The sequence below is a fragment of the Aythya ferina genome (assembly GCF_964211825.1).
Source record: "Aythya ferina genome assembly, chromosome: 1".
NCBI lineage: Eukaryota > Metazoa > Chordata > Aves > Anseriformes > Anatidae > Aythya > Aythya ferina.
This window is the reverse complement of record NC_140296.1, coordinates 162254089-162267229: the sequence shown is the minus strand read 5'-3', so window position 1 is coordinate 162267229 and position 13141 is coordinate 162254089. Positions and strand designations below refer to the sequence as shown.

General features: G+C 38.5%; 1 protein-coding gene across 12 annotated transcripts in view; it reads right to left on the bottom strand.

Moving 5' to 3' along the window:
• ANO4 (anoctamin 4) overlaps positions 1-13141 on the bottom strand; it is a 221767-nt gene that overhangs the window by 10729 nt on the left and 197897 nt on the right. For 11 of the 12 annotated variants that reach the window (XM_084506049.1, XM_084506040.1, XM_084506047.1 and 8 more), the window contains 6 exons: positions 12963-13074; positions 12109-12166; positions 9757-9854; positions 6288-6430; positions 5130-5282; positions 3293-3440 (listed from right to left, as the gene is read on the bottom strand). In XM_084506049.1, the coding sequence (XP_084362175.1) occupies positions 3293-3440; positions 5130-5282; positions 6288-6430; positions 9757-9854; positions 12109-12166; positions 12963-13074 (712 nt within the window). Of the gene's footprint in view, positions 1-3292; positions 3441-5129; positions 5283-6244; positions 6431-9756; positions 9855-12108; positions 12167-12962; positions 13075-13141 lie in introns of those variants that run through there. The other variant, XM_084506043.1, reaches the window with a different exon arrangement.

Genomic DNA, 13141 nt, shown 5'->3' with positions numbered 1-13141 from the left:
AAGACACAGCAAGGTTTTTCCATTAACTATTTCACCTAGGAGGATATTCTCTGGGTTTCATGAAATCCGCAGTTTAACTGTGATGCTTATTAATATTTGAAAGGGGTACTGAGGCAGCATGAAAGAATTCTGAATTAGATCAGATGGACAATAAAAGTGAAGCAATGACAGATTTTTATTGGCAAAGATAATGGTGAAGACTGGGACTGGTTACCTTTGAAAAGAAGGGAGGCTTAGAAAATAATGAATGGCACCTAGAAGATAATTAGAATATTCCCACTGTCACCCACTTGGTACAAGCACAAAGGGACATTAAATTAAATGGAATACCAATACACCTAAAACAAGCTAAGGGAAATATGATTTTATTTTTATTTTAATTTTTTTTTACAAAATGTCTTGTTAATCAGAGGAACTCATTATTAACAGATCCCAGGGTGGCTGAGCATTGGGAGGGTTAGGCAGAGTTTGGAGAACACTGAGTAGGAGAATGTGCATTGCCTGGAGTTGTAGGAGTCACAAGAAGGCTCAAATTTAGTATTAATAAGGATGAAGAGAGATATGGCACGTGCACTGTACTTTTCACTCTGTACTGTTCAAGCACATATAAGTCTACACACACTGCTCAGCGTGCTGCAGAGCAGTGGGGATGAGAAAGTGCTAAATTCTCTGGCCAACTGAGAAGAAAAGACTGCAGCTAGCAAAACCTGAAATAAGCAGCCACATCACCACTGTGGCCATCTATTTTTAGTGCTGTCCCACTGTTCTTGATATACTTGACCCAAATCATCTACAAATCTAAACTAAGAGACCATCAACAGAATTATAAAGTGTTGCCAGATTTTGAGCCTGGGTGAAGGATGGATCAAATCAACCTATCTTCATTTGCATAATTTATATGCTGCACTGAGCTAATCAGAAAGATATTTAAAACCTATTTTGCAACACCGCAAGAGGTACAATCTTAGCCATCCATGAAACAGTACTGCATACTGTCTTTAAATACTGTATTAGAACCCAAAAGATGAATATAATTACCACACAAAACATAGTTAATTCTCTCAAATCGATGAACAAATTTAGATACCATGAGGATAGCTTCTAAGTATCCCTGTTGGTACAGTTTTGCCAGGCAGTTCTGACCCATGGGGATGTTTAAGACAGCAAGAAAAAGTGATTCTTACACCTCCATTGAACCAGATCTGCTATAATACTGCTTTGACTTCTAGAAAAAATCTACAGTTATTTAGACACATATCTGAACTGAGGAATGATAGGTCAGGCAACTGAGGTGTGAAATCTGCTTTTAAAGTATATTTGAAAATCAATTTTGTCCTGCTAAGAACTACTGTGGGTATCCAACAGCCTTGGGTGATCTACACAGATGTTTAAAAATCCACTTTGGCTTGATATGGTGGACTTGGTCTAATACTGTTATCATTACAATTCAGCACTACCAAACCAGAAAGATTAAATTTGGGTTATTATTTCTGGTTGTTTTGCCAAAGGTCCAAAAAGCTTTAAGAAATTCTCCATCATATCATTTGCTGTACAGTTAAAGTTGACTCTTTTTTCTTCCTTCTCCCCCCCCCCCCCCCCCCCCCCCCCGCCTCCCAATGGATTTTAAAACCTCTCAGAAATTATATTTAAGTACCATTTAGCTTTGAGTCAAAATCTCCATTGTGATTGGATTTGGAACTTAATTTAATCTCAATATTTTTCTAGTATCACTGGGTGTTACATGGATCTAATACCTACAGATGTCTTGGGAAAGAAAAGAGAACCTCTCTCATGGTTAGTCTTGACTCCTTAATTTGAGAAAATTCAATATTCCTGTGTATTTTTTAATAGCTTCCTGCTTTTGTAACAGTGTTATGAATACCAATATCCAGAATGATGACATATATAATTTTTATGTTAGTTGGCTCTTCCACAGGATTAATATCTGATGGTTTCAACTGAGAAATTTACTCAGAAAACCAGCAAAGGTGTGATAACACCATACAAGAGTTTTGTAAAAAGTTAAGAGCTTCCTCTGTGAGCCAAGCTACTTTCCCTATGAAGAACAAGTTTCAAAACCGGTGAGTCATTTGATTCCTTACATAAATCAGATTTCTAAAGGCATTGTTTTTGTCCTGCTCTGAGAAAATCAGTAGCAGGAAAAATTGATGACAGTGCCTCAGTGTCCTATGGATCTTCGTCACAGCACAAGCAAAGCAAAAACTGGCACCGGACCAAACACCTTACCAGCAAAGGGTCTTTAACTCTTCATGAAAATAAAAGGAACATTTCCCCAGGCACCTACTAAAATGCCAGACCCCTTTCAGGACAGCAAGTTAGCAGCATTGCTAATCAAGAACTGCAACACCAACTGCTCTTCTTCTGCCAGTACAGTTAAACAGTATTGACAATCAAAAGATGGCAAAAAAGCAGCGACAGAAGAAACCACTTTCCATAGCAAGGTAGAAAAATCAATCTGCCTTAAGTCCAACGGCTGAATGTAAGCTTTCGTGTTAAGCTTGGGTTTCTTTGAACAGCAGGTTCTTACTAATGCAGCTGCTAGCAGATTGTTTACAAAATGTGTCTATCTGTGGTCAGCTGGATTCAGTGACCTTCCCCCTGCTCAACAGCCTGGGTTTTACAAGTTGCAATGTAGCAGCTATACTCATACTTACTGGCAGTGTGTGCACTCTAAAGCAATCTCAGTGTTTACCAACACTGAAAGAAAATTTACTTAGGCAGCAGGGGTTCAGTTCACAAATGTCTCCTGAAAGATGTAATCGAAGGACTCTAGTTTTAGAAGAAAGACAAATTACTTTGCTCTGTAAGTATATCTTGATTTATTAGTTGGGAACTGCTTCATCTTGTTAGACACTACTTTTTGGAACAACACATACTGAATACAGGAAATACAGCTTAATGAATAAGTTTTAAATGCTGATTAAATCAAATCCATAACTGATAAATATCTGCTCAGCTTCAGAACGAAGAGAGGATTTTATCCATGTATACCAGCTAGGAAATGCAACTTGTGCAGCATACTATTAGATATGCCAAATTTCTGCAACAGTTCTGCCATGCTTTCCTTGAATTAATGTCATGGATTATTGTCACTCAGCAAGCCACTCTATGAATATGCAAAGTGTCAATATCTATGTCTAGTATCTGCTAGCTAAGCACAAACAATACTTATGGGTTAGTGTAATCAGTACATACACAGACGGTACTGTCACATCTATTCAAGAAGTAAGAGATTTTTCATGCACAACTCTTTTCCTAGGGAAAAGCTTACTTTTGTCCAGCTTCTCCTTGGCCTGCACAAGGTCCGTATTTGTAAGCATAAACAAGTCGAGGGATGAAATCTGATGTCACAGCTATAACGAATGCATTTGTGATAACAGAAAGAATTCCAATGCCTTCCAGAATCCCATACCAGATTCCTGTATAATAAGGAGGGTATGTTAGCTCCAGGAAAAACAAGGTCCAAAATACTTCAAATACTGCATGCTCTGAAGCAGCTGTCCAAAAACCTTCTTATGTAGTTTCTATCAGAGTCACTGACTAAAAATTTTTTTTTTTTCCTTTTATTTTCAGCTGGACCTCAGAGAACAAGATTTATGTTCCCACTGGGTAGGAATTTTGTTTATCCTGCAAATTATCTCAATGAAGCCAGCAACAATGCTCATGAAGATCTTGGTTCCAGCAAACCCCATAACCCTGTGGACAGTTTTAAACATGGTAAACCTCCTTGCTTATGATGATGGCTATCCAGCCTTTGAGGAGGATCTGCAGTGGCATACGTTCCCACAGTGTGCCTGCTGTGAGTATATGTAATCTATTATATGCAAGGCCAGAAAGGCCTTGCATATAACTTGTGTATGGCTGGTCAGTACATATCTCTCTGTATCAAAATATTCATACCATGCTAATGCTATATTGTGGCACATGGTCCCCGGTATGTTCAGTTTTAACTGCCTGACAGATCTTGTGGTACAGACACAACTCTGATCATGAGGACCATCAGTGAGAAATAATCAAAGGCAAGTTAGATGTACCCATTGATTTTAATGAGGCATCATGCTATCCCTAAAAACTTTTCTGAATAGGGACCAAATACAACACATTTTGAGAAATAACACCTGAATCTGCCTGAAAAAAAAAAAAAAAAAAAAAAAAAAGCAAAAACCAAACCAAACCAAAAACCCAACAACCATTTTTCTGTGCTTTCATTATTTAAATTATATAACTGTCTTTTCAGAAATTGTCTGTTGTGTATGCTGTGTACTGGCTGAACACCTCACAGAGCGACAATGTTCACCCACGAGGCTTTTCTCAGACATAGATTTGAGGCAGATGGTAAAGCTCTCTGAGAGCAGAAAGCCTAGGATTCTGCTATTTCATTGGGAGGGCTGCTCTTTTTTGCAGTGCAGTTAGGCAGTGAGGTATCCTATTTACCCCTCCAAAGACATCAGGAATTCAGCATTGGGCAAATAAGTTTGCTTTATCGCGTCCTTCTGCTTTTGCACGCTGGAAGGATGGAGGAGATTTATAATCAATATGTGTCCAGAGAGTCCTTGCAGCAGTGTACAGATGAGTGACCTCAAAGTTATGTGAACCCTGTATTTAGCAGTGTAGTCATTCCTCACTGAGGACAAGTAGTCTCTTGTGATTTAGACCCATCCTGTCTCATGCCAGTGGACCTAGTGAACATAGCCACTAAGTCACAGGTGACATTTTTGGCCAGGTAAATAGAAAACACACAGTAACCTTATCAAATGGAGGCTGCTTTAACTTGACTTTGATGCTTCTGCTGCTCTGTGTTCTGTGTTCAGATAGTGTGTCTGCCACAATAAGAAACCTGCAGAGAACACTGATCACTTCATTAAAGCATTTTGGCTGTTAAGTCACCCAGAAAGTCATTACAAGAATTTTGTTTTGTTTTGGTTTGTTTGTTTTTCTTTCTTTTTCTTTTTTCTTTTTTATTTTTTCTTTTTTTTCCCTGCTTTTTGGGACAGTCAAATTGTATATTGTTAATGTGGAAGAAGACTGAAAATTCCTTAATCTGCTCTTACTTGAAGTGGTCAGTATTTTGCCCTAAAAATAGCACACACATGTAACAAAGAACTCACCTATATCTTTGGCTCTTGAAGCTAAAGGTCTTCTCCACTGGGTGACAAATTTGTATGCATCAAGCCGAATTTCAATAATATTGTTAAGTAAGGCCAGAAGTGGTGCCAGTGGAAAAGCTGCCACAAAAATGGTTGTGAACCCAAACTGAAGAACTAGGAAAGAAAGGGAAAGGTCACAGTATAACTATTGAGCTCTAATTCTATGTTCTCAGATACTGAAGTATCACACAGACAAACATTCCTTATTATGCTGTACTATACAATAACCTTGTGACAACTGTGCAGAACTTCTTTGCCAAATCTCAGAGCAAGGATGACTAAAACAAATGCACATCAGTGACCAGAATGGACTTCAACATCCAGATTTTGTAATTTGGAGAAGAGTTTGGAGGTGGATAATCTATGCTTTTAGAAATTTACACTTGTACTCCAGCACCAACTAGGATCTCTAAATACTTGCAAAGATTAGGGTTTACATTATAAGTAGGCAGCAGTTTGAAACCTTATGTAAGTTTCCAGAGGCAGGTCTTCAGACTCCCAAATTTGTCATTAATTTGAAAAGAATTGTGTGACGGAGAAAAGAAAAAAACTTTCATGATATACATGGTTCAGTCACACGGGGCAGAAGTTTTTTGTTCTTTAACATTTTTTACAGCAGTTATTCTCCCCTTTCCTCCGGATAAAGCAATACTTTTAGACAGCAAGCTAATTTGTAAAAGTGAGGCAGTAAATGACAGTGAATTTTAAACATAAGCATCCAAGTCTGTTCCATTCAGTTTAAAATAAAAGCCCAATGCAGGGAAGCAAAACCCAGCAGAGTCCTTCAGAAACATATACAGGTGAAGAGATGGGCTGCTATTTAGAAACCAACCTTCCCCATACAAAGCCAGAATCAGAAGCATGTCATAAATGTGGGATTAGCAAACCAGCAGCAGTGTGGTTAGCTGCATTGACTTGGTTTGGCTCTTAGAAACCCACTCCCATCCCTTACCTGACTTGTAAGAATAAGAACTGTTTTGCAGCCTCTTTGGCTCCATATAGCAATAGTTTAAAAAGTACACCAGCCCACATCAAAAAAAAAAAAAAAAGAAAAAAAAAAGAAAAAAAAGCAATACCATTAAAATCTAGTGAAAGAGAGAGCTAAGGTCAGTGTCATACTCATTTCTAGGTATTCATCAAAGAGTCCGTAAGCATTCATAGGCTGCAGGTTGTAGTCCTTTTCCCACTGTGGGAAGCTTGTTTTTCTCTGTGTGCCATACTCTTGCCGTAGTTTTCTCCTGGTCCACCAGTTTTGAATTAGCCTACATTTTCAAATAAATTAAAGAAAACAAGTAAAGACTGTTATTGACTGTTCATTGATAAACTGGAAGAGGCTGAGTGTGCACAACATACCTTGCAAAATGAATTTTCCAATTCATAGGAAAACAGAGCATTACTAATGCATGTGGCTGAAGACACAGTGTAATAGGTATGAAAACAGATAAGGCTGGTGGGATGTTGGGAGTGGGTTTCTAATGAAAAAGGGATTTTGACATCTTTTTATTACTTATTTAGCTTATTTTTGCCTATACAAAATGGCAAATCATTTCAGGGTCTGTTTATAATGCAGGATGCAATGTTGTATGGAGACAGTTAAGCTCTAAATGAGAAACCAGTAACCAGACTGCTAATGATGTTTGATCCCTTCCTGTGTGATGGCATCTCTGCATGGCTCTACATTGTGTGGGGGTGGCAGTCCCTGAGTTATCCTGGAAGGGAAGGAGATACCTTGAATGTAATTAGTGTCTGCAGCCAAACATTCAGAGAAACAAGGGGCAGAAAGAAGTGTGTGGACTACTGACAACACTTGGTGGCCAAGAGATTAACAGCAGACTTAAGAGAGCTCTCCATCTCACAGAAGGGGAAGACTGAACTGGACTTCAGAGAAAACATGCTGTTCCTGAAGAAATGCAAGTGTAGGGGCACAGGAGAGACTGAGACAGAATAGAAATGAGTGCCCACATTTGTAGTAAACACCTTTGCCTCTCCAGGTCAAGGAATTGCACTTACTGGGCCAACAAAGGACATGAGCTAAAATTAGCATAGAAAGCAAAACAACACAAGAGCTTTTCTCCAAAATTGCAGTGGGCCCCTTCATCTCAGCAAGTTAGAAGGTGCTGACTCACCCAAATAATTCAGCCAGTCATCAATGTGAAAATAGGCTAAAAAGGCCATTCCTGTGAATGGAAGATGGTTGTGACTGATGATTATGGGCCTTTGCCTCTCTTGTGCTGACTATGAGAAGGTAAGAGGGCTGAAAACTGAATTCCTGCAAAAAAGGCAAAGTGAAGGATGAGGTGGGTGGGAGACCTATATTCTGAGATGGATCCCAGTTATTTCCTCCTTTGTGCGAGCAGAAACCCATAACCAGTATTATGAATATTGAAGACTGACAGTAAAATTCGAAGAGATGTCTGTTTACTGATTTATATTTGAGCAAAATATGAGCAATGTAATGCAATAAGGTTTTAATATTGATATGTGTTCTTCCAAGAATAATATCAACTTGAGATTGCTATTTCCCACCTTCAAACGAAGCAATCATTTTTACTTTGTTTACTAGTTATTGCAAATGTAGATATAGTGCAGGAGAGAAATGTCAAATGCTTTTGAAGGTTTCGAGGTGGTGTTTGTATGTAGCAGAAGCACCACACTGACATGCCAACATTTGTATGAACACATGGAACTATGAAACAATAAAGGCCCTTGCACATCAAACCTAGGGGCATCTCTTTAATATCTTTGAAACCTAGTTTTTAAATTTCGGGTGGAAATTTCAAAACACAAGCCAATGCCATTCATATTAGTGTGAGATGAGACAGCAGACACTGGAGTTCCTGTTGCTAAAGAACACCTGTAGCCCTGGACAGCACTGGACACTCCTGCTGCATGCCTCCATGTTCCCTGTGGGAGCACACACCAGCACCAGGGCTGGAGTGCCACCCTGAAATGACGCAAAATAACACTCTTCAAAACAGGCTGCTGTGGATTCTCTTCTAGGACTATCTTATGGAGAAGCACTTCCCGCTATCAGCTTTGGAGTAGCACAGTGCTGGCACTGCCTGGAACTTGGCAGGCAATAGCCAGTGTATGCATGGAGGGGCAGTGATATTCTAGACTAGAGGGTTGCCTCTAAATCCTCTGGCCATCCATGTGGTGGTGTTGGCTCCAATCATGCCCCTAGCAGAAATAACAGTGTTTTTTTCATACAAAGAGTAAATGTGCTTGCTTGCAGCCTATCAGGGCTAGAGAGGTGGTGTGAAAGGGCTGGAGAGAAAACACATCTCCCAGTAGAATAGGTTTAAGCTTCTCACATTTCTGTGACTGTGTCATTTGTATTGTGACTCTAAATGAAGGGACAGACTTTACTTAAAATAATTTATTCCTATTAAAGCACTTGTTCTTAAACAACCCCCTCTTATCTACTTCTGTCACCTTCTTTAATTCTCTTCAATGCTTATTATTGGGTTTCAAAATCCCTGTTAGTAGGTAGCAGAAAGATCTAATGAAAACTGATAAGAGTCTGGGAGCGGAAAAAGAAGGATCAGTGTTGTTGCTGCTGTTCCCCCCTCCCCACCCTGCTAATTCCTCCAGCCCTAACAGCTGCAAAATCCTGGCGAGAAGCACGCTCGGCACTGACTGGGGAAGGCAGACAAATAGTGAATGTTGAGTACCTTGATTGCCCATTACTCTGTGCATTTAAATCATTTACTCCATTCTCGTTACGGCTGGATGTGATCACCGCAGAGGCTGCCCGAAATCACTGCTGCGACACATTCTGCAGTTCAGGCACCAACCTCTGCACTAGCTCTGCTGTGGATCCTGCAGCGAAGCAAATCCCTCCGAACTGCAGAACTTTGCAAGGGCAAACTTTCTGACAATGTCAACTCTCTTATATTTTCACACTTGCTAATTTCACTTGATGATCTGCCACAGTCTCTAGCATCAACCGTCTCTATTAATCATGCTTATTAAATACTAATCAATAAGAAATGAACCAATAGAAAATGAATAACTGTCAACCTTCATAGCTAGGGCACAGCTCCACAATACCCAGAAGATCACCAGGGAATTTGTCTACATACCAGTCAGTACATTTTTCTATCTCTGAGAGTGCATATGCCAGCAGTGCATTTTTTCCAGCTCATACCTGCCCTTTCAGGCATCTTTTATCACCCAGCAAGGAGAAATCCAATTTAGAATTTCCTGGTATAGATAAAAAATGATACATACAATATTGCCTGTGCAAGGAATACAGTGGTCCTACAATTATTTTTAAGGAGTTTTGAAACAGGGAATATGATTTAATGGAATCAAGTGCTTCTCACATATTATTTATTTGTAAATATCTATATTACACTTTTTTTTTTCAAACCATATTCAACATACAAAACCTACAACAACTATCTCTACAAGCCTGGAAATCTAGCTTAAGAGCTATCTATCTTAAAGGAAATGTTCTATTATAATGGCTACTGTACCTTGTTTTTATGTAACCAGTCACAGAAAAAAAACAAAAACAAAACAAACAAAAAAATAAACTTAGTATCCTTCTGTTACCTACAAAAGCATAGACATGTTTACTTACGGGTAGCCCAGTTCCATGAAATTATTCCATGTCTGCTTTAGCACCATTATAATACCCATTTGCATACAGAGATCAATAAGGCATCCACTAGGGTGGCACTACAGAAAAAAAGAAACAAAAGGTTAAGTAGAAATAATGCTCAGTTTTAAGCATTTCTTAAAGAGCAAACACTTATATTAAATAATTTACTTAAAGGAAATTTAATGCTGTTCTGTTTAATATTTTTCATAATATAAACTTTTGGGAGCATATGAAACTGTATCATACCATGACCCCTGTAAGCCTATCATCTAATTCTCTGCAGGGGACAGAATCAGCTGAAACAAGTACAGTTTTCACACTAATACTGCTAATATGTGTTGTGGTTTAACCCGGCCAGCAGCTAAACACCATACCAGCTACTCTGATAACTCTATCCTAGCTGAAACCAGGACAGTATGTTATGGAATTGAGGGTAGGATAGAGGTAAAGGCTACCGAATTTCTCCAAGGATTACAATAGCTTTTAGGGAGTCTAATTATGCTTCAAGTCAAAAAATGAAGAAAAGACTCCTCCTGGCTGCACATGCAAAGAGTTTATGCCTAGAGGATAGTCCTAATACTGTTTATTGAGTACTTATAATGTATACGACTGAGTGGATTCCTGAAAATATTATCTTCTTGAAGAACTGAAAGTCCCTAACTGTCAAATAGCAGTTCTCAGCATCTCTTTCTGAGTGCTTACTTGTTTTAGCCATAGGTCCAGGCCTTGAAGAAATGGTGTTGGTCTGAGGAGAGATGTTCAGCTAGTAAAAATTTAGGCAATGCCATAAAGAAGAAACAGAGAAGTGCCCAAAACTTTTTCCCCTCAAACAGCATTTTGTATAATTGACTTTGCAAATCCAAACAGTGGAGTCCAAGATATATTGTTAAATCCTGGGTATTACGGGCAAGTGAAGCAGATTACAGTCACAGGACTGGAACTATTTCTCTTTATTTTTTGGGAGAAAAAATCTGAAATTAGTTATGACTCATAAGAAAATGTAATATGAATTTCTAATACATACTGCATTATACAGTCCTCATAATCAGGGTCCCTGCTGAGGTTTCTGTTGACCTCATTGAGTTTCTTTTTAGATTAACAGGGTAGCACAAACACTTTTTAATTAACTTCACTAGCATTATTATTAAATCATCATCCTTCTATTTTTAGGAATCATCACACAAGCAAATATAGCCTAAGAGAGGTAGATGAAGTACTAATGAAGTAGCAGTGATGTTACAGCCATAACACCACTAATGTGCTATGTACACTGTGGTCTGAATATACCCAGGGACGCTGGACTAGGCTGTATCAAGTTCTTTTTGCAGCAGCAGCAGTTAGGTCAACTTGGTCTCCCTCAGACTTCAGAGGGATGTTCAGTCTATCTGCCCATTTATTACTTTTTCCTTGAATGTACAGAATTCACTACTTCAGAATTAGGACAGCCTTTTCAAATTATTAATTCTTTGCTAATGCTTGGATGACCTCTGTAAATGAAAATATTTAGAGATCTGGAAGTGTTTGTAAATTCATATCATCAGTGTAAAAACCTGCATTTTCTACTTGCCATTTGTCATATATTTGCAAAGTTGTTTCCATTATTCATCTGCAAAGCAGCAAAGAAACCACGGGATTTGATTATACAAACAGCAGCACCTAATGCTACAGGACCAATACAGAAACTGCTGCTGTTCACCTTCCATAACTGGTTTTTGAATTCTGAATGTATTTGCTAAAAAAAAATAAATAAATAAAAATGGGGGGGGGGGGGGGGGGGGGAGGGGAGGTTGGTACTTGACTTGCAAAAGTGATCCCTCACTTCTCTCCAATTTCATCTGACTTTGTAGACATCCAACATTATGTCAATAACTTTTGGGAAGTTTGTTCAGGTGTTTTGGTCAATCTTTAAGTACATTTTATGTATCTGTGTTTTAAATTGTCATTTTATTAATGTAGCTCCCTGGTCAGCAAGGCTAGAAAAGCTGAGAGGAAGAAATTTTTTCAGAAGCAAAAAGTTGTCAGATTCATATCTGATTTTAAGGATGAAATCCTTCCAACACAAAAATGTAAGAAAAGGCTAAACTATACAAATGTGATGCACAGACTGAAACTGCTAGCATTGAAAGGGCATATATCAATATACGGATGGTTTTTGTAACAGATGGTAGAGTGTCAGCAGTGTGGAGTTAGAAAGCATCTCAAAACCCAATAGCACACTCAAAAATACTTAGAATTATGTGTCTGCCTTTGCTTGCATTTACTGCATCCGTGGGCAGCAAATAAATCAGTGTGTAGCTTGTTTCAGCAGCACAGGAGTTAGCAAGGACCCACCTCTTCCAGTCTCCACCGGTTTATCAGCCTTAGGTAGGCACCAGGGTGTCCTGTAAATCTTTAACACACAAATATACATCAATGATGTTGTATGAGCAGTCTGCTCACTGCAGTAGAAGAAAGATCATACTGTTGTTTTAATCTAACGTCACCTTAGCATGACTAACTATAAAAGATGTTGTGCAGCAAATACGATTTGGGGATTCCTGGAATAATTCACACAAATGGCTAAATATATTTTTACTTCAATTTTTATGTGAATACCAAGTATTGTGCTGCTTCATGTTCAGCATATGCAGAACAGAGAGGAAATCTGAATAAAACTGCTTATGTCAGTCAAAAAATGGTTTTCAACTGCCAGTCCATTTTCTTATTCAGCATGTGGTATCTGCCTTTCCATGAAATCAGTATAAATGTTAGTTTTCCCTAGGAAAAAAAATCTGATGGCTCCTAATTCATTGTTAACTGTTCAAATCTCATAATAAAAGTAGCAAAATATTCAGTACTCGGAAAGAAAAAAAGACACAATGTTGAATTATTTACTTACCATACAAATTACACACATGAAGAGAGAACTAAGTGGCCTGCATGCATATTATTGGGGGTGGCATCAGTTCCCAGTTGTGAAATTGCTAAGAGTTAGCATTACGTCAATATGATGTTAGGAAATGAAAACTACCTGTCTATTTCTGGCCCTTTGAAAGGAAAATAAAACTGCAATTTTCCCACTGAACTAGTAAGAAATTTGCATTTTAAGATGTGAGATAGTATGGTCCTATTTTTTTCATTACTGTCCATCTTATTTCTCCTCTCCACTTATTTTGTGAATACAAGGTTGAAGATATCATTCCTACCTTCCAAGGAAGAATGCTATATAAAAGGTAGAACTGTTCAGGTTGACAAACTGAAAAAGAAACATTTTCAGAGTGAAGCTGTTTTCCCACTCAGATTCGGTACGAGGCTGTTCTGTGAAGAAAGAGAACAGAGTTTGAGAGGCTTAATCAGATTAACAATTTCACTTGGCGCAAAGGCT